General features: G+C 36.8%; 1 protein-coding gene across 1 annotated transcript; it reads right to left on the bottom strand.

The window, feature by feature from the left end:
• naa25 (N-alpha-acetyltransferase 25, NatB auxiliary subunit) lies at positions 1–25828 on the bottom strand. Its single transcript, XM_039677024.2, has 24 exons — positions 25697–25828; positions 22309–22394; positions 20655–20793; positions 20444–20562; positions 16898–16972; positions 16655–16762; positions 16495–16573; positions 14737–14848; positions 14513–14602; positions 14115–14287; positions 13927–14039; positions 11692–11899; positions 11215–11304; positions 10947–11127; positions 9016–9115; positions 8747–8898; positions 7968–8093; positions 7189–7432; positions 5798–5927; positions 4646–4711; positions 4334–4431; positions 4144–4254; positions 3883–4029; positions 1–498 (listed from the first exon to the last, which is right to left on the bottom strand). The coding sequence occupies exons 1-24, from the start codon at positions 25752–25754 to the stop codon at positions 376–378; spliced, it is 2928 nt and encodes a 975-aa protein (XP_039532958.2). The 5' UTR covers positions 25755–25828; the 3' UTR covers positions 1–375.
• Between the last annotated feature and the right edge of the window lie 955 nt (positions 25829–26783).

Genomic DNA, 26783 nt, shown 5'->3' on the forward strand with positions numbered 1-26783 from the left:
TTGACAAAAGGACAAAGCAGTTCACTTTAATTCGCCAAGGAGTTCTCGTTGATATTCGTTATCTTCACACTATGTACAATAATTTATAGCAGTGCTTCTAAAATTGCTTATTCATTTGCCTATGTAGTTTTGCTAGGGATATCAAGTTACGTTTCCATTTAAAAGTGCCGCTGGGAGCACCGTAGATGCTTGTGCTGAAGCCGTTGTTGAACTTTACAGTGTGCCTGTATCTGAACGTGAGTAAAGAGACGGATAAATAGGAGGAGAGGGAGATCTCGACCAGCTGAGTTCACAGACTGAGTTGGGGACCGAGGACGCCGTCGCGTGGAGCCGTGCGGGTCAGGGACCGGATCGGATGGTGGATCGATGGAGCGCTCAGATTTTGAGGGATTTTAATGTGTCCACTCTCTTCTTCAACAGTTCCCCGATCTCCTGCAGCGATCGCAGGTAGCTGCTCTGCACCTTATCCATGGCGCTCTTCGTGAAGGTCCCTTCCGCCTGAATGAAGTGAGAAAACAGCGGTCAAAAACATGCTACACTTCGTTTCAAACTCAAACGGATGCATTTCACTTGCTGTATGCAATTTATAGGACATGGAATTCAAAAAGGTTTGTAAGACTGTTCCCAAGTGCAACTCTAATAGTCTCTCAAAAACAGTTTAAAGCTACACCGTGTAACTCTTTTAGTTTATTCTTAGCTAAAAAACACTTAGTTTTTTCAAAAATATATGTGCTCATTAATGTATCTTTACTTCGTTCAAGTAATAAAGTATTCTCGTGAGTGTATAATATGCCATTGAAAATACATACGGGTAAGGGGTTCTATTGTCGGTCGCCATGTTGCCCCTCCATCTTGAAAGTACATTAGCCAAAGAGGGACATACCAGTTAATTCAAGCTTTGCCTTTCGCGTTTACGCTTGAGTTAACACTCATGGAACTGGAAGCCATGTTAATCTTGGACTACATTGGCCACCGTAGGAGTTAAAATTAAATCGGAATTGAGAGAAACAGAAACTAATATTCCCTGGATGATCACCGCTAGATGGGGAACTAGATGGAGAAATCACACAGTGTAGCTTCAATCAAATATTGGAAGAAAATTCATTATGGATCATTACAAATAGTTTTGACTCCGCTGCATTTATTAGTTCTGGGGGAACACCCGTTTGACACTTATTTGGCGCTCCCTATTGCTGCGGGTGTATTATTGATATGTAAAACTTTGGACGCCGAATATAAGACAGCCACATTTGAATTTTTTTTTAATGCATTTCCAAGAACAAAAACATTGTCTTATATTTGGAACAATACATTTCAAAATATGAATTACTGTAAAAGTGCATAAATTCCATAGCCTGGATGCCAGCCCGAACTCCGCCCACAACATTTTTTGGACGGGAAGTTCGGTCTGGACTTGATACATTGAGGAGTAATTATGATTGGTTCAGAAATCATCGGGCCAATCAAATTGCCAGGGCGGGCTTTATACGATGATTGACAGGTGGTCTTCAGTAACGTAATCATCACGTTATCAAAGAGCGCTTGTCAAAGACGACTGCAGCTGGAGAATTGAGATGTATAGTTTCCGCTGTCGCGTCTTTTGTAAAAAAAATAAAATAAAATAAAAAAAAATAATCGACAGCGCATTCATTTTAATAGACAAACAGAGAACTGCAATCAAGGCATTTGTCAATCGGAAAGATATTTTTGGCGTCCTTCCAACATGACTCGGCAAAAGTGTAACTTATCAGCTGGCTCTGACGGTCGTTAAAGGAACACTCCGACTTTTTGGGACTTTAGCCTATTCACCTTACCCCCCAGAGTTAGATAAGTCCATACATACCTTTTTCATCTCCGTGCGTGCTATAAGTCTGTTTGACGCACCCACCGCTAGCCTAGCTTAGCACAAAGACTGGATGTGAATGGTTGCAGCTTTCATACTAATCCAAATGAGTGACAAAATAACGCAAACGTTTTCCTATTTACATGTTGTGGTTTGTATAGTCACAGAGTGTGCAAATATCAAGGCCATATGAGACACAGACATCTTTTGACCGTATAAATACTATATTTTCTGAAGGCGAAGCACTGCTACTTGGGCAGAGTGATAACAATCACCTGAGACGCACCGTGACGAGGAGCAGAGAGTTCGCTTCGCTCAGCGTTGGAATAAAGAGTCAGCAATTACTAACGTTAGATAGAAAAGCATAGTTTATCATGGGTGTTTGCTTTATTGAATGAGCTGTGACAATAAACAGGGGAGACCAGGTAATACAGTACCATTTTTCATTGATTTCCAACCAAAAACGCACCCAGATTTATAAATATCACATGAATAAATAATTATTATTACAGGAATCAATATATTTTAAATGCAATTTAACCAAATGAACCAAATGTATTCAACAGTAGCCTATATAATATACAGTATTGCATTACTATAGGATAGAATAAGGGGAAAGTAATAGCACAAATTGTTTTTGCACAATGAACTCACAGCCTATCGTACCCTTTTGCACGCTCAAGTTCGTTATTTCCATGGTTATTTCAAATTTAGGCTACTAGGCGCGCCGCGCGCAGGGTGCAAGTTCAACGCGGTGAACGCGTTAGTTTTTTTTTCCCAAGCGCGTCCGCACCGCATCAAGATAAAAACATATTCATACCCTAATCATATAATAGTGTCACTAACGTTACATTAGATCTGGCTAATAATGGCACTGTTACAGTAGGTCATCTAAAAACATAACGGAACACTTACCTCAGCCGCAGGCCCGCAGGTGATCCACTTGTCCTGTCTGTGCTATCGATGGGATGGCCGTATCCTTCAGCACATTATGGTCCGTGTGGCAAATTCCATTTTTTCAAAATAGTCGTCCTCATTGAAATGTACCGAGCAAACATAATGTCCCTTGATAATCTTAGGTGTGTTTGGATAAATATCCAGAGTAAGTTAGCCATTTCTTCATCCAGTCAGCGTTTTTAGTTGGAATTCTGTGAAACATGGTTACCTCCCCTGTTTACAGTCGCAGCTATTTACAATAGAGCGAAAACCCATGACTCTAAACTACGCTTTTACTATTTATAAATTGCTGACTCTATTACCCAAACACCGAGCGAACTCTCCGCTCCTCACCACGGCGTGTCTCCGGTGATGCGGTTATTACGCCGTCAAAGTAGCAGTGCTTCGCCTTCAGAGAATAGTTCCCAGGTTTTATACGGTTAAAAGATGTCTGTGTCTCATTTGACTTTGTTATTTGTACATTATGTGACTATACAAATCACAACATGTAAATAGGAAAACGTTTGCGTTATTTTGCCACTCATTTGGATCAGTATGAAAGCTGCAACCAGTCACATCGAGTCTTTGTGCTAAGCTAGGCTAGCGGTGGGTGCGTCAAACAGACTTATAGCACGCACGGAGATGAAAAAGGTATGTATGGACTTATCTAACTCTGGGGGGTTAGGTGAATAGGCTAAAGTCCCAAAAAGTCGGAGTGTTCCTTTAAGAAGATGGGACGTAATGAAAAGCCTGTGGCCGTTGTGGTTTCTCCTTTGGTGGCACTCATGGAAGCAACAATCATTATTTAACTTCTAAAATAAATAAAGGTAGGCTACGTTCTGTATTTGAAAACTGCGCTGTGAAAAGGAGTTGACTTATGCGTTGCTCTGATTGGTTGTAGGTCTACCGACTATCCAATTGAGTGCTTTTTTTTTTTTTACCTGGTTCGGTTACGACACGCCTCATAATCAAAGCCTAATAGAGCGGTTTCAGACTCCTATTCTTTCTTGAATACGAGTATGATGAAGTCAGGCTATAAATTCCACTGAAGCAGACTTTAAAGTCTGGCTTTATGAGACAAAGCAGTCTCTGAAGTCACTCGCCTCAGACTGAGTTTGTCCCTGGAGACTGAGGGCTCCCAGCTTCAGGGCCGTCAGGCTGATCTCCTGGCTCTTGATGAGCTCCAGGGCCTGGTTCAGGAGGCTCTGCAAGCTGCCGCTGAACTCCTGGAAGGCCGAGATCACTGCCGGCTGTGTGGGAGACACAAACCAGCGCATAAACAAACAAGAGTGAGCCACATTCCCCACAACCCTAAACTTCATAAATATTGACTCAGGAAAAAGCTTCAATAATCAAAGCGTTACCGTTACAGCGCTGGCTTCTTTTTTCTTTTTCTTCTTCTTCTGTAAACTAGACTTTAAGGGCCGGAGGACGCTTCCACAGTAATGAGACACCCATATGACGATACAAACGGTCTGCAACAAAGAGTTAAGAATGAATGCTTTTTATTTTCTAAAGAGAGCTGTGTATTCTCTTGAATGGCGATAGACTCACTTCAACAAAGTAGACTAGATTCTCCAGTAAAAAGGGTTGCGTCTTGGTTTGAGCATCTTTAACTTCTAATAGATCACCTTTACATTTTTCCAACATATCTGGATAGGCATACAGAAAAAGAGTCAACATAAATTTCACTTTTGTAAATTTGTGATATTGAAAGGAGTTTATTATTATTATTCATGGCCACATGGACTTAATCTAAAACAAAACTAATCTAAAACAATGTCTTCCAATGAACTTGAAATGAAATGTGACAAATGAAATTTGAGCAAAAATATTAATTTTAAACATGTTGAGTCCATGGCATACCTTGAAGTTGTACTGCTAAAGACTTGAAAAGATTTGATATTTGTGTCTGAAGCTCTGTTGAGTCATCTGAAAATACAAGACAAAATTATTAATGTGTATAAATAAGTCAAATTAAATAAAAGCATTAAAAATATGATATTATTTGTATAATATTAAAAATCATGCAACAATACATGACAAATATATAATATACATGAAATTATTTTGATCGTAAAAAAAATTCCAGGCCAGGAACTCACAACTAAAATAAATAAATAAATCCCAATCAATTAAATATCAATTCCATGATTGTAGCAGAATAAGTTTGCTAATAAGTGGCATGAAATGAAAAAGGATTGCGACACAGATGGGCGCTTTATCCACCTTATTCGATGCATGACGCTTCCGTTAAACAATCATTGAAAAGAATCGCTACATGAACGCAATACATTATAAAAAGATCGAACATTAAAAGAAAATTTAAAAGTGTAAAAATATCAACAAGGTACTTTTAACACTGTACACACCAAATAACCTCAAAAGTGTGAGTGTTTCCGCAGCAATAACGGACGGGTTAAATATCCCTGTAGTAATCATATGTTGCCTTAATCAAAAATGTTCATCAGCAATACGTGACGGTATTTAAAAGTGACTTCCATCATTTTGACAGATTATAAATTGCATTTACCTGTGAAAACAAACCTGGAAAGAGACGACGAGAGATAAATTCTTCACGCATTCCAGTGAATTATTAATGGAATATATCGTAAATTAAATTCGGGAGAACAGACCACAAATGTGCCGTATATGTTGTCACTTTTCATACTTTTACAGCGGATTGCAAAGGGAAAAAAGAAAATAATCACAAGGAAAAGAAAGCAGCGACTGAAAAGAGCTCTTGCCATAGAATAGATATTCTTGTTCTATATAACGTCACGTTAAAATACCAAGTGTAATGTTATTCTCATGATGTCTGAAAATAAACCAGAGGAAAATTGACAGCTCATCCAGTCAAACTGACGGATTTGTAGGGCAACCTCATGATTTGTTTCAGATTTTTGAGTGGATGTTCCCCAAACTAGAAATGCCACCCATGATTCAAAACGCAGTAAGGTCGACAGGAATAAGGTGGATAGAAGATCAGTTGTAATCTCAAACTGTGACGTAACGAACCCAGACCGGCGTTCTCGAGCTCCTGGAGGTGTAGAGGGAGCTGTAGGGACGAGAGCTGACACTGACAGCAACCGCTGGAGAGAGCCTGAGCCAGCCGAGACGACACGGGCCCCAGAAACGGGTACTGGTGCTGTCGAACACAACATACAGCTGCTTAATGACAAATCACTAGGGCATTTTTATCTATTTCAATATTTTAACTTTTATCTGGGCACAGCAGTCAATTTCACATTTGTTTTTGAGTTTTAAAGTTTGATAAAAGCATTAATATTTAAAAATGAGGAAAGAACAACACTAAACTTTTTTGGTAAATCATTTTGTCACAAGAAAATTAAAGAATATTTAAAAAATGCACAGAAAAACAAAAAGCATACATCGACTACAACACAATCGGTTATTAATATTTCATTGGTTCCCTTTTGTTTTTGCATGCGACGCGTTCATAATTCCTTTCATGACAGTCTGGACAAATATTATGTCAGCACAATTTGTCATGTTTCATTGAGTTATCACCACAAATAAAACAATCGACTCAAAGCACAACCACGCAATATGGTTACAAAATCTGTAACACATTTTAATAACATTTAACATTTTAATAATATAACATAACATTTTAATAATATTTGAATAAAGGGTGAATGTCAATTTTCCTAGGTTGAACACCCCACTACTTGTGGATGGTAATGAAATTTAACTACAGCTTTAAGACTACAGCTACATCTAATAGTTTTAATAGCATTTTATTTTTTAGATTTGGAATGCATTTAAATAGTAATTTGCTCCATTTCTACAGTAACACCATGTCTTTTGGTTATGGGTTGAACTTTGAAGTTTAACTGTGTGTAAATATGCAAATTGGCCTGTAGGTACACAGAGTTTTGGTTGTGGTTTTGTCTCAGCGAGAAAGAAATTCATGTCATTTGAATGTTGTTGTTATTGAATGCATTTTGTGCCAAACAATGGACAATAATCCACAGCTACAGTAACGTTTTGAGAAATGGGTCCTATCGATTGTAAAAAAAATTTTTTTACGGGTTACAGCATTAAGAAGTTTCGGCTCTAATTCTATTTTTGCTACAACATGCAAAATCCAGCAAAAAATGGACCTTGGACCTAAGGACCTAAGACCTTGACCATAAAAAATGACATCAAAATTAGAAATACTAAGTGAAATAAATAAAATGAATGGAAATATAAAACAATTATGAAAACCTAATTGAAGGAAAACTGAAAGTATACAAATGTATAGTTTATATAATAGTATATAAACAACACTGGACAAGATTTGATGCTGATAGTTAGGGCTCTGGCTTTTTGATATCAATCAGGAGCTGCTTAGCACAATTCGACTGAAATAGAAATAAAGCAACTGAAAAAACGGTTCTGACCTGTAGCTGTTTTTCCGTGAACTGTGTGGCCTGGTTTAGCGTGTTTTCAAGCTGAGAGAGCAGTGACTGTAGGAAAGATGGTTTGGCTGCCACTCCGTTTTCAGTCGTCTTCTCCGAGTTACGCGGTGCCGGCGGGTGCGACATCGTGGAGACGCAGCCAATCAGACGCAGAGTGAGAGACCGCAACCTCAGCCACAGGGTCTCATCCTCGAGAGAGCGCTGCTTGTGCTCCTCATTCAGCTGCCTACAATGTGTGATCAATAATCATTATTGAAATGGATGAATGCTCAGAGTCCCTATTACGCCCTTTTTCAAAGTCTTGATGTTGTTTTTGGGCTCTTGAATGTTCAGACACACTATTTTCCCTCCTATTCTCCATTGTTGCGGCTCCTCTCTTCCCAGTTTGTCAGTAACGCTCTGTTTAGTTCCTGTCTCTGTGAAGCCCCTCCTTCTGAAAAGCACACTGTGCTCTGATTAGTCGGTTGGATCAGTGTGTTGTGATTGGTCGAGCGCTTTGAATGCGTTTGGGAAATGTCCCGCCCCTTACCATAACCACCAGTTTAACACACTACTAACTAACTCGACCAGGCTCCGCCCCTTTATTCTGCATATGAATTATTATAATGAGGAATATTGTGACGTGTTTGTTCCCGGAAGAAACTCAAGACTACAATGAAGGAGTTTCAGGAGTTCGAATAGAGAAGAAATACAACATTACACACAAATTAAATTTGAAGCACAATAGGTCCTCTTTAAAATGTTTGCTAGTCACAACGTACCGGTCTTTAGGGTTCCAGGCGACGAGAACAGTCAGGTCACGGTTGTCCCTTAAGTTGTCCCATGGGATGTCGTCCTCTTCCGGACACAGAGACATTGATTTCACGCTCTCCTCTAGAGGAGATGATCTGTGCAATAAAAAGACAAAAACAATGAAATCTACAGATTAACCTTCAAATGGTCTTCGTTTCCGGTTCACACTTTTGGTCTTTGGGGTCTATACGACCCCAACAATTGATTGAGTCATTGTACAAAAAATATACATTTTTAACCATACAAATAATATATCATTTTTTTTGTTTACTTCTCATCTATTCATTAATGCTGTGTTTTTGGAGATATAAAGTACTTTTGTATCCGATATAACCCTAACACACCATAAGCATATGAAATATTATTTTTTGTGTTGTATTGCATTTATGCTCTAGTACTAGGCCTTCATTTCTGTGTAAAATTTTTCAGATTAATGCGGGATTTTTATTTATTTTTTTATTTTTTTTTGGACACATGAAGAGAATATATTTAGTTTTTTTTCACATTTGCCATTCATTTCAACGTGGGGTCATACTGACCCTGAAGACCAGAAGTGTAAACTTTTTTTTTTACATACCTTTTTTGTGTGTGTGTGTGTGATAGATAATGCATGAAAAGTCACAAAATCTTATTCCAGAGAGATGAAGGGAACCTTTTTTTATTAAGTAAAAGTCGATTGGGGTCGTATAGAGCCCATGACCCGATTGAGGGTTAATCCCACCTGCGACTTCTATATACGATGACTTACATGTCGGCTTCCAGGAAGAGGTCGAGCAGCATCCTCTCGGTGCGCACCTGGGCAAAGTGCAGCGAATGATTGAGTCGGTTCCTGAAGGCGATGAACTCTGGGATTTTCTCAAAAGCACCATATTTATATGCTTGAATAATGTATTCTGAGGTCTGCAGGAACAAACACACAGCGGCGGCAGCATGAGCGTGAGGAAATGATGACAGAATGGTCATTTTGATTCTGTACATACATGAAAACATCTCTAAAAAAGAACAACTATGACGTACATCTTTCTGGTTTGAGTGAAAAAACCTGAGGGAGAAGTTACAAGACTGGGAAGCAGCAGCAAACTGGCCCAAAGACTCTGCATAGCGGGTCAATAAATACCTGGACAAGGACAGAACCAAAAGAAACAGCTTTAGCATGGGTGATATTTGACAAGGAACCCTTGAAAAAACAACAACAAACTGCATGCTAGTACATTTAACTTAAAGGAGTCGTTCACTTTAAAAAATGAAGGTTTTTGATGAAAACATTCCAGGATTTTCTCCATATAATGGACTTCAATGGGAACCAAACGGTTCAAGATCCAAATGAGAGTTTCAGTGCAGCTTCAAAGGGCTTTAAACGATTCCAGATGATGAATAAGGGTCTTATCTAGTGAAACGATCGCTCTTTTAATAAATAAATAACAAAGGTTACGTTTTATAAGCTCAAATGGTCGCCTTGCTCTGTTCTGTGACTCTCCTGTTCGAACTCGTTCATCAAAATGAACAAATCTTTTTTCGTGTCATTTGGTTCATTCAATAAATGAAATGAATGAGTTGACTTGGGAAACAATTTTGATGAATGAGTTCGAACAGGAGAGTCACGAACGCGCATCAGAGAACAGAGCAAGGCGACCATTTGTGCTTATAAAACTTAAACTTTGTTATTTATTTTTTAAATGAGCGATCGTTTCGCTTTACAAGACCCTTATTCATCGTCTCGAATCGTTTAAAGCCCTTTGCACAGTTTGCACTGAAACTGTCTTTTGGACCTTGAACCGTTTGGTTCCCATTGAAGTCCATTATATGGAGAAAATCCTGGAATGTTTTCATCAAAAACCTTAATTTCTTTTTGACTGAAGAAAGAACGACGTGGACATCTTGGATGACATGGGGGTGAGTAAATTATCAGCGAAAGTTTTTTTAAACGTGAACTACTCCTTTAAGGCGTACTGTGATGTACTAAAATAATTCCAAGAGTTTTATTTATATACAGGGATTTGATCATGAAAATAGACTCTGATATTATAAGCTCAATAACTGTTAAGTTCTTGTTAAGTTTATATTGGATAAAACTATTTTAAAGTGTATTTTAATTACATTTCATTGGAACACAAAGCAATACAAGTTGGTGTATTTAATTTTCAATTCATCACATAATAAAACTTGTTATTAACCAGTGTCGTTATTGCTTACTAAAATTAAAACGCTATTTTTAATTGAAATAAAGCTAAAATAAAAGCTTGTTTTATTTCAGTTTTCCAAGCACTACAATTACTGACACTAAAAAAATGAAATGAGCTCAATAGAAATATATAAAACTAAAAGGAAAAACATCTTACAAAATGACTAAAACTGAAAATATAAAAGGTATTTAAAAATGCTTATAAATAATCCTAAACCAACACTGTTTCTCAGTTACATGATGAAGTTATTGCGTACTTTCACGTTTTTTCTCGGTTTTGATGTGCACAAACACACACGGAAACAAGTGTATATTTTAGCTGGTATAACTAGTTTTCCAATCTTGTTATTCATTTTTAGAAGTACAATATTTAATGTATTCAATGTCCTAAAACTTGCATCTTGAAAAAGAGCTGCTCTTTAAAATTTAGAATAAGGTGCACTGATGAATAGTGCACAATGATTCATTGCCATCTTTAACATATTAATGAAAGATATATTTGAAGAGTTTAGATGCAAAAGCCTCTAAGTGCCATTTGAAATTTTCTTCTAAAATGATCATTTTTATCAAGCTTATATATTTAAGTTCAGTAATTTCACTTAAATGACAATGAAGATTACCTATGAATTGCCATTTAAGTGAAATTACTGAACTTAAATATACAAACTCGATAAAAATGACCATTCTAGAAGAAAATTTCAAATGGCACTTAGAGGCTTTTGCATCTGAACTCTTCATTTGTTTCCCGTAGTCGCTCTGTTCTTACCCTATGGTGTCGTGCTGGACGTGTTTGGCATCCAGGCTGGAGTAAAGATCTACCACCGGCTCAAAAGCCCCCAGACGGCAGTGCAGAAGCAAAAGCAGCAGTTTGAACTGAGCATTGGAGGAACTGTGGGAGAGACCTTCTTCTAACATCCCCATAGACTGCCACAACATGTTCTGATCGCCTACAACACACACAAACAACGCACTCGCACATCGATAACATGACAGGTTTGAATAAATCGGACTCTGAAAATGAGGAGCACACGTACCCGTCTCCAACCACAGGTCTATATAGACATGAGCCGCCATGAGACAGTACATATCCGAGAACTGGAGCTCTGTTTTTAAACACGACTTGCCTAGAGCAGAAATAAAACAGGAAATTGTAAGACTGCTGTACATTTTTGTAAATGTCATAATCATTGGTTAAACATTGTTTCTGCCTTTTTCATAGTTTAAATGAATACATTTTTAGCTAACTGTGATTTTGTATATGCAGAACTTTGACCGTTTCCTCTGATAACAGATCACTCTAAATTGTAATGCGGACTAATGGATTTTCAGTAAAGCTGCTTGGAAACGATGTGTATATTGTGAATTGAAATGGGTCTATTAAAATAATCAATGTGAAAGTTTTAAACGAAAATATGACTCGTGCTTGCCGTGGAAAATATAAGAGGCTGGCATTATGTCATTTAAAAAAGGAAGAAGTTATAATAGTCCAACCTGCCTATTCATCTGCTTACCGAACTGTAAGCCGTGCCGGTAATGCGCCTTCAGTTCTTTGATGAGGCCCAGTTTGCCCTCGGTGTTGAGCGCATGCTGGAGACCCAGACAGCGGCTGAGCTGCGTCACACACAGATGTCTCTGCAGAGCCCGAGTGTCTCCCGGGAGCGCGAACCCGTCCTCTCCTGGAGCGAGCAGCGGCACGGCCTCCATCAGCCTGTTGATGAACTGAAACAGTCGCAGCAAAGTTAGAAACACTCAAGAACATCTCTTTCTGTCTAAGTGGTCTGTTGTTAAATACAAAAAGCCACAAAAAAGTAAGGGTATACCTACAAATGTATGCATACATACACATATATTTATTTATATATATATATATAAACTTTTTGAAAGTCTCTTGCTCACCAAGGCTGCATTTATTTAATAATAAATAGTCAAAACAGTAATATTGATGAATGTTATTACAAGTTAAATTGTATAATTTAAACTGTTTATTATATTAATATACTTTAAAATGTAATTCATTCCTGCGATCAAACTCAAAACAATCTTCACATACACCAATTATAATAAATGTCATATTTACCAGCAGCCATACCTGTCTAACAGGTCAGAAATTAAATAGTTATCGAACGTTTTACAGTCTTAACGGCATAAATGATGAATTAAACAGTTTAATCCTTAAAGCTGAAATGTTCTGTGACATTTGTTCTTTGATTAACATTAATGACAGACATTAACAGCTTTGTGCTTTATTAGGCTGGTGTGACGAAGATCTCATTTTCTCACAACTCTTAGTTCATTGAAGACATTAACTAATTTTAAGGGATAGTTCACTTTGATATTAATTTTTGGTGTGTTTTATCTTACCTCAAGGGCATCCAAGATGTAGGTGACTTTGTTTCCACAGTAGTTTCAATTTTGATATTTTTAGGTCAAACTGTTCTTGTCTGCCAGTCATATAATGGAGGTCTATGGTCACCACCTCAAAGAGCATGCACAGAGAAGTCCAAATTAAACATGATTTAATGACTCGTAAATGTAAGTACACATTAATGGCCTAAGACATGAAACGAGCGGTTTGTGTGAGAAAACGAACAGCATTTATATCGTTTTTACCTCTTGTAACCACAGCCACGTCCAAGTATATCTGAAGGCACGGGCGCCGGAAAGCCCCAGAAGTGATCTCTCGTGCGGTTGCGAAAAAAAAAAAAATCAATGTTGATGTATCGAAATCGTCTTCCATTGCAATTCCATCTAAATACGTTTAGATCTTCACAGTGAAAGGATAACACTTCTGAAATCTCTGTGTAAACAATGAGTGACGTACACGCGCGAGAGATCACTTCCGGGGCTTTCCGGCGCTTGTGCAGACTGAAGCACCCGCGCCCTCAGATCACTTGGACGTGCTGTGGTTACAAAAGGTAAAAACGATATAAATACTGTTGGTTTTCTCACACAAACCGCTCGTTTCGTGTCTTAGGCCATCAATGTGTACTTACATTTACGAGTCATTAAATCATGCTTAATTTGGACTTTTCTGTGCATGCTCTTTGAGGTGGTGACCATAGACCTCCATTATATGACTGACAGACAAGAACGGTTTGACCTAAAAAAATCAAAATTGAAACTACTGCGGAAACAAAGACATCTTGGATGCCCTTGAGGTAAGATAAAACACACCAAAAATTAATTTCAAAGTGAACTATCCCTATAAGACTGCATTTTTTGCATAATTTATTGTGTTATTTGCCTAAATAGGAGCCTGATCATATAATGTAACACTAGCCAAATTATGACAGAAAAAACGGATTCTGCTTAATTTTAATTTATAATTTTAAAACTGAAAAAATGTATTCCACGCTAATTTGGTCAGCCCTAAATATATATACCTATATAATATATATAAATATATATTATTTGATTCATTGAGTCTCTGATCTTTAAAAATCTTCAAATGCTCCTCGTGAAACTGCGGTCTTCCGACCTTTTACTATCGCGTAAATTGATTTTGATTAATATGCACGAGGGAGAGAGCGCAAGACAGCACTCGTGTTGTTTTGGCTCTCTCTCTGCTCGTTATGCGGACGATCTGACGGGTTTTATCCGATTAAATACAACCCGAAACTAAAAAACAGGCCCGGCCTTTATTAACCCAAACCTGCAGCCACACCGACCAGTGTAAAAGAGACAGGCGTCTATTTGGGTTTGGTTTTACGGTATGAAAAGTATGCATTGCATCTTCTTGTGCTAACCTGCACATGTTGGTCAGGAGCGAGAAGGTCCAGAAAGATCTTAAGGTCTGTGATGCAACTTGGCTTGTCTCCAAACTTCACAAAGAACTGGAACATGAGCTCTAGAGGTTCACCTGCGTCATGGTGAGAAAACACGTCAGAAACACACAGCAAGTGTCGTGTGTAAACCGCCCCGACCCATCCCGTACCTAGCTGTTGCACTTCAGGACAGCTCCGCTCTCTGAGCCGTCTGATGAGCTCCAGACAGGCCAGGTACGGTCCTCTCAGGTGCTTCGACTCCTTCGCATCTTCTGTGGCCAGTCGCTCCTTCATGAAGCAGACGGACTGAGCCACGGAGGAGTGCACCTCGCCTTCTGAAGAACTGCAACACAGAGAGAAACACAGCATGCATGAGAACATGAGACAGGGTGACGGTTCAGAATGGCACACTACTTTCTAGTATGCAGTACGTGTACTGTGCTCAATATTGATGAAATACCTGCATCACGGACAGGCAGTATACAATGATGTGTACTTGACCTTCCGTTTCCAGTGTGACAAATGCTTTCCCAGCTAAATATTTGCATGCAATTAACTTTTTACGTACTGAGCTCCTTCCTGTGGAGGCGTCCAGCTCTGATCAATGAGGTGGAACAAAGAGTCAAAATATAGCAAGTAGAATTGCCAGTCATCAGGGCTGCAGAAAGAAACAAAATCTACCGATTAACACCTTATGTAGCAAAAATGCAATGCTAAACTAGAACAACCTCACTCTGAAGTAGCTATTTATGTTCAGGGAACAGGAAGTCAACTGATCAGTAGTGGACTCACTTCTTCAGGAGCAGTTTGCAGGACAGCGAGTTGCACTCGGCCCAGCGCTCCAGACGGCGATACAGCATCATGCATTTGTTCTCACGGCTCTGCAGTTCACTGGTCAGCTTCTCTGGGGGAGAAAAACACAAAGCTAAATGACCGAGGGACATTCAAATATGCAGATAAAAGGTTTGCACATTCTTTTGCATGTGAAATGTGAAAAGAAATGTTAACGGTAGACTGTGAAATGATTAATCGCGATTAATCACATCCAAAATAAAAGCTTGTGTTTACATAATATATGTGGGTGTAGTGTGTATAATTATTTTGTATATATAAATACATACATATGCATGTATATATTTAAGAAAAATGTTTTAATTGAATTTAATTATGTTATTAATATATCAAATATTTATATTTATGTATAATAATAATTGTGTAAATATATATAAAGTATATACATGCATGTGTGTGTATTTATATATACAAAATAATTATACACACTATACCCACATATATTATGTAAACACAAACTTTTATTTTGGATGCGATTTATTGCGGTGAATTTTCCCCCCTCACTTTTATTTTGAGTTTCTCCACATAATCAGAAATCATACAATTACAGATACCATTGACTGATATCTTATCTGTACTCAGCGGATTATAATGGATCTGTGCGTCAGGTCTTAAAGTGACAGCAGCCTAATATACCTGCTGCCAAATTATGAGATCTATTTGGCAGTTTTTACCCCATGGTATCGATGTCATTGTGGCCATGAAAATGCTAAGTGGCTAGTAACTTCGGAAAACCACAAACCACAGTGGCTGGAGATCAAAATTTGAAATCAAGCCCTGTCTGTACTTGTATATTATTTAGCATAGTATTTTTTTGGATCGATATCAAAATTGGAATCGAGAACTGTGAAATTTCAATAGTATCTGAAATGTAGTGTCATAACCTTATTTATTAAGGTTGCACGGTTCAAACACAATGAAAACATATATAACATACATATTTACAATAACACAATATTTATTGATTACCAATTTCTAGTAAGGACCAAAAAAAAAAAAAAACCTTAGCGTTGAGCCCTGTTGACATTAATCAGGCATGTGATTGGCTAAGGACAAAAAAAGCAGGAAAATATACCGATGCATATACCGATGCATGATGTTATGTTGCATCATGCAGTATTTGTCATTTTAAGAGTAAATGCCTATTTTATTTGTGTACATTTTAATCATTAACATTAAAAGCACACTCTATTTACAACTAAAATAATAGTAAAGGGTAAAAAAAAACCTGAATTCCTAAAAATTAAAACGGAAAAAACGGAATTTGCAAAAATTAAAATGGAAAAAACGGAATTTGGGAAAAAATAAAACGGATTTTATAGGGCCCTATATTTTGTATCATTATAAATGTCTTTACTGACCTTCTGATCAATTTAATGTAATTTTTGCTGTATAAAGTACCAAGTTCATTAAAAAAGTCTTTCCCCAGACTTGATATATATATATATATATATATACATAAATTTTTTTTCCAAAAGTTATTTTCATCCTAATTATGTCTCTGCACAATGCAGTTATTTTATACCAAAAAGACATTTGAACCATAATGTGCCACTTAGATGGAGCAAAACACCAGGCATTTGTAACTGCTGTTCAGTTTTATATTCTCATCGTCTCTGGTAAATGACAGCATTACAAAAGCATTCAACTGGAAATAATCCAAAATATTCCTTTGAAGAACAATTTTTTTCTCCTCACCTCCGAGCGGCCCCTGAACCACCTCCAGCGCCTCCACATATTTCCCCAAACGCTCCAGGATCATGAAGTACAGCTGGACCTGGAACAGCCAAAGTAAAATGCATCAGAAACTTTACACGGCTGAAATAAACAGAAACAGATTATTGATAACCCGTCCTACCTCTGCTTCTGCCTCTATTTTCTCCTCCTTAACCATTTTCTCCACCATACGCTCAGCTAACGGCAGGAACATGGTATGAGAGAGCTTTTCGTCTTGTGCCGAGATGGCCTGAAACACACATGACAGGGCTGATGGAGAAATGAACTGATGGACATTGGAAAGGCAATTTTGAATATCGTTTTGTTCTGCATTGGTTCATCCATGATATGTATTGTTTATGCAGTGAGAAGTGAGAAAACAAACCTGCATCACCAAGCTCATAACCGACCAGAAGTAATATGGGTTTTTGGGGACAATTTTATACAGAGCCATTCCAGCCTGTCAGGAGTAAACAGACAGAAAAGTCTTTCAACAAAAACAATGATTAAAAAACTTTTGCTGATAATTTACTCACCCCCATGTCATCCAAGATGTCCATGTCTTTCTTTCTTCAGTCGAAAAGAAATTAAGGTTTTTGATGAAAACATTCCAGCATTTTTCTCCATATAATGGATTTCAATGGGAACCAAATAGTTCAAGGTCCAAATGAGAGTTTCAGTGCAAACTGTTCAAAGGGCTTTAAACGATTCTAGACGATGAATAAGGGTCTTATCAAGCGAAACGATCGCTCATTTAATAAATAAATAACAAAGTTTAAGCTTTATAAGCTCAAATGCTCGCCTTGTTCTGTTCTGTGACAGAAGTTCGTGACTCTCCTGTTCGTTCATCAAAATGAACAAATATTTTTCAGAGTCATTTGGTTCATTCAACCAACGAAACAAACAAATTGACTCAGAAAAAGATTCGTTCCTTTTGATGAACGAGTTTGAACAGGAGAGTCGCGAACGTGCATCACAGAACAGAGCAAGGCGAGCATTTGAGCTTATAAAACTTAAACTTTGTTATTTATTTATTTAATGAGCGATCATTTCACTAGATAAGACACTTATTCATCGTCTGGAATCGTTTAAAGCCCTTTGAACAGTTTGCACTGAAACTGTCTTTTGGACCTTGAACCGTTTGGACCCCATTGAAGTCCATTATACGGAGAAAAATGCTGGAATGTTTTCATCAAAAACCTTCATTTCTTTTCGACTGAAGAAAGAAAAACATGGACATCTTGGATGACATGGGGGAGAGTAAATTATCAGCAAAAGTTTTTTCAAAAGTGAAATACTTCTTTAATAATGCTGAGCCATTTAAGCAGAAATCTCAATTTTAAATTGCGTTTATCAAATTGCAAAGGCTGCTATGTTATTAAATAAATACATGCGCTGCATGTTGCATGAGTGAAGCACAGCACTGTGTTCATTTACACGCAAGCAGCTCATGATCTGGTGTTTGCAGCATCTGTTCACAGTAAACGCTGCTCCACACAAACTCCATCTCTGCATCTGCTCGGAGTTAGAGGCGCATGTTACATGGATTTGGAAATGCAACACGCGCCAACCATCTCCCCAAAATTGAAATGCACTTATAAAGCAGCTGTTACCAATAAAAGAAAAACTTCAAAGGGATAATTTCCATTCTGTCATCATTTACTAACAACTAAGTTGTTGCATACCTGTATGAATTCTTTCTTTTGCTGAACACAAAAGATGATATTGCCATTTGAGTTCCATAGTATGGAAAAAAAAAAAAATTTTTAAATAATAAATAAATAAATAATTTTTAAATAATAAATAATAATTAAAAAATAATAATTTAAAAAAGAATATATATTGTTTTTTGCAACAGACATTCTTCGGAAATTTCTTTTGTGTTCCGCAGAAGAAAGAACTCAATAATACAGGTTTGGTAAATGATGACAATTTTCATTTTTTGGGTGAACTGTCCCTTTAACCACTTAGCTGTCACCCCCCTTTTTGAGAATGGGGGTTAAAATGCACTATTCAAACTTAAATGGTTGTAATTCAAGAATTCTTTGGAATATATACCCAAGTTTGGTCTTGTTTGAAAGAAAACACTTAGCAGATTATTGCTGAAGTGAAAACAAATGAAAGTATGAAAAAGTTATGGAAGTTTGAATTTACAGTAAATAAAATATACTGTACTATATATTTTTTATAAAACATATATTTTACAAAATATTTATTTATTTAAGATTTTTTGAGGTGCACTCTTATCATAAATTCATCAATTACTCTTGCTACATAATTTGGAACAAAAAACAGGGATAGACAGTCCCTCCAGAAAAACGCGATTATGCGATCGCTGAATTCAATGCAAAATCAGCCAAGGTCCGCATATTTATGCGGGGGCCGCATTTTTTCAAATACGCCGCACTTTCACCACATAAATTGCCGATATCCGTGCAAAATATGTGGGGTTTGCATAATTTCATAATCCTCGCATTTTCGTTGCAAAAAAAGTCACATGTATCTTAGCAGAAAGTTGAAAAATGTGCGTTTGCTTCACACAAGAGCAGCCATTTCCCCCTGTTTCCATGGTAACGTTATGAAGTGACGCAATTACGCGACGCCAGACAGACTCACGGAGGGGATTGATCTCACAAATCGAACTCGTATAACTGTCTGTCACACGTTCTACCGCCACGTCGTTCCTTAATAAACAACAATATAAAAGAAGTAGCATCAAACAGAAATTACCCGCACACATGGGGTGTTCGAGGCGCACATATAATATAACACTGCAGAGAGTTCAACAGGGAGCGCGCAGCTCTTAAAGGGGCCACACCTTATTTACACTCGTTACAGTCTGAAATAAAACAAGATGAGAAATTAAATATTCCCAGCACTTTCTATGATGTAGTATGCTTGCTTATCAAAGGAAGTAATAAGAAATGACTCTTACATTAGCCTAGTGAGAACAGGATGTTGGGGGAATCACTTTTTTTCTCTTTTTTATCAAACCGCAATTTTTGCAAGTTCCCTCAATTTTTGCAAATTCCTGCAATTTCATCCCATAAAATTGCATAAATATCCCGCATATTCTTTCCATCGCATTTTTAAAGAAAACGGGCCACGTAATCAAGGATTTTTGCCTGCAACAATCACAAAAAACTCCGCGTTTTTCTGGAAGGACTGAATACTATTATGGTAAATGTTATATGTAAATCGCAAATTTTTTCACAATTTTTTGGAAATAACCACCACAAAATCAGTCATTTTGATCGCAAAAATCACACAAAAAAATCGTGAAATCCTGGAGGGACTGGATAGAATATTTATTTAGAAGTGTTTGACCTTTCCAACGATATATAACTTGTCATAACTAGGATTTATTTCAAATATAATGAAGTAAAGTTAGGCGTCCCAGTAGCGGGAGAGTGACAGTTAAGGGGCTGCGGGCTCGCTGCGGTTTTCCGCCAAAATAAAAGACTAATGATTTATAGTTTAAAAATGCAGAAATTAAGGAAGCCATACATATAAGTACTAGAACACAACACTTTTTTATTTTACAGTGAAATTTTATATTTTATTTGTAATATAATATTTTTTAGTAACGTTATTGGCCAAACGCAACCCTACAAACCAGGAGCAGTTTTTAAACCACATTTTTAAATGGCAATGGGCTTTATGCACAGCTGCACTACTTCCTGAACATAAGCCAGCCCCTTATTAATTAATAATAACCGATTAATTCAGGTGTGCCTGACCTCAGTAGTCACGGCAACAATAATCAGACACACCTGAATTAATCAATTTGGCCAATAATGGCAGACAGGAAACAAGGAGCTGGCTTAAGTTCAGGAAGTAGTGCAGCTGTGCATAAAGCCAATAGCAATTAGACCAAATTAAGCAGCCCTCCTGTAACGATTGATGACATCAGAGCGAACACAAACAGAACCTGTTGCATTTTCTTGTACTCTCCGACCCGAGCGTAGGCCATGAAGAGGTGAGAGTGGTACTCCTCGCTTGTTGGAACTTTCCGGACTGCGGCTTCATAAAGCTTGGTCACTAATTCGGCTACGGAAAGAAAAAGTGGTATTAGTTCATTTGAATTAGCTTGAGATTCTGCTGCAGCTTTTCAGTTCTGTGTCAGAGCTTTTAACACTCACGCCTGTGCATTTCTCTGTAGAGGATAGTCAGTGCCTGCAGAGAGTTGTCATCTGTTGGTTCGAGAACGGCCACTTCCTGTGCCAGCGTGAAGGCTTCTTCCTGTCTGCCGGTGCGCTGCAAACCAATCGCCTTCAAGACCTATAATAAATGCATCCAGAGCTAATTTATCAATCTAGATGGTCAAATTCATTCATTTATTTCCGTTCTTAAACAATGCCTTTTGTGTCGACCGCTATCCACGGCGTCACGTGAAGTATAGCGTTAACCATCAGTTCTGCTGATGCTTCGTGACCACTCGTTTAAGCGAGACATGGACACTGGAACCAATCGCAGCCTGAGCTGGCCAGAATGAAACAGTGTTCGCTTAAAACCAAAATCATGATGTGGCTTAGTGTGATTATTACAGCCGTCTGAACTGACCACAATATCTATGGACTTTTAAAGGTACAATATGTAGGATTTTTGCAGTATAATATCTAAAAACCACTAGGCCAATGTTATATATTTTGTTAATTTGATTACTTACAATATCCCAAATGTTTCAAACTATTTGTAAATCGTGAGAAAATTGCAATTTTAACCAAGGAACTAACCAGTCAATGACATCATATCCGCGTTACCCCCGGTTTCCGCCACGTTTAACCTCGTACTGCAATAGTAACCATGGCGACAGACGTTGACAACCGGGTTATGCCCGTTATGCCTAGTGGGACGCTCACGCTGTTGTTGTTTTGTTTAAACATTATGGACCATGGCAAGCAGACTTTGAGACAAAAAGAGGAATCGAGATACCGAGAGCTCCACGTCCGCGACTTTGGCCTTGAGTGTTGCATGTACTTCATTAGACAGGTGAGAGAATTTACATAAAACTAATCAATGTTATGTAGTTCAACATGATGAAGAGTTAGAATATGATCTGTATGTTATCCTCTAATGTTGATCTAGCTTAGTTTCATACAGCCAACAAACAACCTAACTAACAACATTCAACACACTCGAATGCCGTTTAGTGTGATTGAGTAACTAAAGCAGCGCTGCGTTACCTCAAGTTTAACTCCTCTAATAAACTGACCTGTGTGAGTAATTCAGCGTGTAGTTCGGTAGAATGAAATGTCCTTATTCCTTTATATCCGCGGGACTAGCGTTGCGAGTGGCGCTGGTATACGTCTAGCAATCGCGCCCTGCTTCATACTACAGTCATGTTAAAAACATCAAAGTATTCGCTCATCCATAAAAGATCCATCAGCTTGATGACAAACCCATAATTCAGCTTAATGCGGATATACGTCATCACTATGTGCCTTTGTTACTGTAAGAGGTTAGCGACCCCTAGTGGCAAAAAATCATGCATATTGTACCTTTAAGCTAATCAGCTAGTTCATTTATGGTTGCCGTTTTATTCTTTATTTCTTTTTTTTCTTATTCTTATTTTAATATTCAAATGTTATTTTAAACTTTTAGATATGAATCTCCATATGTAATGGACATTGGTTACGCTTATCTTTGCTCACTCCTTTGAAAGCATCCCGAGTAAAACAGCTTTATATTTAATGAAACACATAGAAAACACCTGAACCGGAAGCAATGCAACCTGTTTTTCAGTGTACAGAACTTTGCTGTACATAAGTTTAAAAATAAAGAAAAGGGACACACCTTTGCACAGTGAAGATCCTTGTGCTTCTTAAGCAGTTTGTCAGCCTGCTGGATTGCCATCTTGTTATTGCCATTGTCCAGGTAATCTAGAAGAGAAATTCATGTTCAATAACAGCACAGCACCAGTGCGGAAGTTACCAACACCTTGACGATTACAGAAGAGAGAAACCAAGCGTTTCCATTCAAGTGTGAATTAAGACTGATAGTGTCTTTTAGCAAATAAATGCACGATATATCGGCCAATACGTTCATTTTTAATGCTATCGGTCCGATAAGAAAATGTGTCATGTATAATGCCGATAATTAGTGTATTATTTCCTTCAGCTGAGACACTTGAGATGCACACTGTTCAACATGATGCTTTTGAATGGCTTCAAAAATATGATTGGAATCACTTCAAAAAAGGAAAATACAGTGCAACATGTGCAGCGCAAGTCTGTCATATCGGCTACATAAATTTGTGAGAACATACTAATTGTGTGCCTGGGTCATGGCTTTTAATGATAAAACTTCAGTTTTTGGAACCAGACTCAAAAATTACATAAAAGTTTAGATGTATCTGCCAATATATCAGTTAGTGGATTTAACCAGTGTTGGGTGCAACTAATTACTAAGTAATTAGTTACTGTAATTTAATTACTTTTCCCTTGAAAATGTACAGTAAGGGATTACTCTTAATTTATCTGTAATTTAATTACAGTTACTTCTGATGTAATTGAGGTAAATACTATGTATAGATCAATCCGATCTCACAGCGATTCGTATGCATTTTACGAGGCGTCTATATTACGACCACACTCGTACAAATTCGTATGAATTATTTAAAAATATGTATGAAAAAAGTGTGAAATGTCATGAGATCAGACATAAAACAATAGTGGGTTTAACATCAAAATGTAGCCTATTGTCTGATGCTAAAAAGTATGTTTTTATAATGTAACCTTCTCCACCTTGGTCTGTTAATAAAGGACAATTCATGCAATTTTATAGCATTTATTTGAAAGAATTAAAACAGATTCATGTCTATCCTTGTATTATTCAGCTGGTTGAGATTGATTATGGGATTTTGAAAGTAATTAGTAATTAAAAGTAATTAAATACTTTTTAGAGAGAGTAATTAGTACAGCAATCTAATTACACTGTTGAAGAGGTAATTAGTAACTAGTAATTAATGACTTTTTTAGAGTAACTTACCCAACACTGGATTTAACATATAAAGAATTATCGGTACTCAGACAATTTTCATACAGGTGCATCCCTAAAAAATTATATTCTCATTATATACCAGAGCCAGACCGATATATTGGCAGGCCAACATTATCGGCCGATTTTAGGCATTTTCCAAACTATCGCTATATCGGCAGTTATAATGTTATAATCAGCAGTGGTGTTCCTAAAGGCTATACATTCAAACCAATTCAGTTTAAGAGTTCAAACCATTTAGAGGGCATTTCTGCACCAGAAAATGTCCCAAATTAAACACCTTAGTTAATAATAACAAATAAAAATGCATATAAATAATCTCTGAAAAAAAAAAAAAAAAACAATACCAGCCGATATATCGGATTTTAAAACCAACAAATATTAGTATCGGTCTTCAAAATTCACTTATCGGTCGGGCTCATTTATACACTCACCTTCATGTAAGTTTAGAACAGCATGAGTGAGTAAACAAGGACAAAATAACTGAACTAGCCTATCGTTTTAAGCAGCCTGTTTAACTCTATTGGCTCAGAAATGATCATGATCAATCTTTTTTTTTGCCGCAAAAAACCTTGAGTGGGATTATAAGTGGAGAATGTGGGAAATGTAGAATATGACTGCTTTAAAATGTGTATTATAGGTAGATTGCACACGTAATGGTGCTAAAACACAAGTGAGGGTATAACAGCATCAGTAATCAGGACCGAACGCCTGCAGACATGCCACTGCATCACCCAAAACATGCACGGCTCAGACAGACCCCTGACTGTGAGAACGTTCTCTCACCGGCTGCTCCGTGCAGGATCCCCCTCCCTTCCCATGAGTCTCTCTGCTAAAAACACAGGCCCATGTCACATGACAGCTGGATGCCAAAATTAACCGGGCCAGACAGTAGATTTGGACTTTCAAGAGAACTGCTCCTTGTGTCTGCCCATTCATACATCCAAAAATAGCGTCTTTCTTTATAAACTATATTTCTAATCAATCACCCACGCAAATACCGATCGATTTCACACAATAGGATGGCAAGACTGCACAAAGCAGCAGAATAGAGGTCATGGATCCATTGATCGTGATAAACCTCACATGCACAGTGCAGCATCTAGTGTTTTTGACATAATATTCCATTTAAAATTGTTTAAAAAATATTGGACAACAACACTGATTTTCAAATTGAAAATAAATTCAATTTGGTGCACAAATCTGCAGTTTGAACTCATTTCCACGAATTGTATTTGATTAGTTAAAAACAGCATTCTAGTTTTTATAAAAATGATTGATTCTAAATTTAATTATTTCAATATAATATTGTTTAATAAAAACTAGTCTCAAATATGTATGTAATAGGTTCATGATCATGTAAGAACTATGTAACTTTAAATAAAAGATGCACAGAGATTTATTGACTTTATTGCAATGTAAGCACTATATAATATGCAAATACATTAATGTCTACAACATGAGCATTAAATACATGTTATAATATATGCATGACATTCAGTCAGGTTTCATTTCACATTATTTTGGTAGTTAAAACACAAATGTCAGAGGTGTTCCTCAAGGCTATACATTCAAACCAATTCAGTTTAAGAGTTAACCAGAAAATGTCCCAAATTAAAAACCTTAGTTATTTCATAATAACATAAATAATAATGCTTATAAATAATCTCTGAAAGACAATAAGCATGTCTATTTCTGATAATGCAGACACAAAGCTAGTCTATAATGTGATTTCAATATATTATGAGCATTAATAAATCATTAACCATGTAAAACATATGCTTAAGACTATATACGCATAACAACCTATATAAAATATTAATTATTAAAGCACAAATGCCTCCTGTTGGTGCAACTAATCTCTTTGACATATCACACAGGTAATAAGCCGGTTGATCAAATGACATAAACACTGATCTTTAGACATTTATACATGTCTAGGTTTAAATGGATTATAAACCGGGTTTCTTTAACCGATTGAAACTTCAGAGTGTGACCGTTTAAGGACGCACTGTCATCCGGCACCGCAGTCGAACAGACACCGCGGCTTGAGCTCCACAGGCCTAACCGGCTCACCACAGCTCCTGTAGTGCTTTAATAAACCCAATAACGCACAGGCCGGTCCCACAGCACAAGTCAGACCCGCGGAGTCTCTTTAAGCCCAGAGGTGCGGTGCGAATCTTACCGTAAATGGGTCGCAGTCTTCTGTCGTTGGGGTCTTGCACATGGCCCCTAGCCGCCATGATGGAGCTGAGCAGGATTAATTTGTGCGCATGCGCAGAGCGAGCACTCCGGAAAGACTTTAAACAGGAGAGACTGGAGTCATGTGTGTCATTTTGGTGTCACTGTAAAAGACCGACTCATCTGTGCTTTTTCTCGCAAGCAAAAATGGTACGACCGAGTTTTACAATTTATATTTCGCTTAAAAAATTTCAGAAAGTATCTTTAAGGTATTGTTTAAGCAGGGGTTATGTTTAGAGGGAAAAAAGTGTGAAAATGGAATAATACAAATATATTTTAGTTAAAAATAAATACCAATTAGATTACAACAAATAAATACAAATTAGATAAAAAAATATAAAATAATATTGATATACAATAATATATTATTTAATATATAATACGACAATAAAGCAAATAAATAATGCATTTTAAAAAAATAATAAATATTTTGCAGATCCATGTAAATGTTTAGAGAAAAATACAGCGCAAAAATACGTCTAATAATAATAATAATAAATGTTTCATTTATAAATAAATAAATACAATTTTAAATTAAATAAATAAAATATGAAAAGAAGTAAATAAATGAGCAAATGAATAATGCATTAAACAGTAGAATTTATTTGAATAAATAATAGAAACCAAATATTTTCCAAATAATATCTAAAAATATTTAAAATATTATTTTTTTCATGACATAAATTGGATCTTTAAATTGAAAATTTAGGATGGGGTTAATGGAAATGTTTAGATAAAACAATGTAAAAAAATGTAAACTAATAGTAAAATTTTTCATTAAAATATATATATATATATATATATATATATATAAATAAATAAGCGAATAAATAATGCATCTAACAGTACAGTGCTAAAATGTAATATACTCAACTTAAAAGAAATGAAATATTTTATTTTTTACAATATAAATTGAGCTTTTATCCAAGAACATATATAGATAAATAGATCATATTTTTGGGGGGTCTGTGGCATCTAAAAGATGTAAAACCCCTTGTTTAAACCTTGTTATACCATAGAAAGTAAACTTA

Source organism: Pimephales promelas, chromosome 23 (genome assembly GCF_988280905.1).
Source record: "Pimephales promelas chromosome 23, fPimPro1.hap1.1, whole genome shotgun sequence".
Lineage (NCBI taxonomy): Eukaryota > Metazoa > Chordata > Actinopteri > Cypriniformes > Leuciscidae > Pimephales > Pimephales promelas.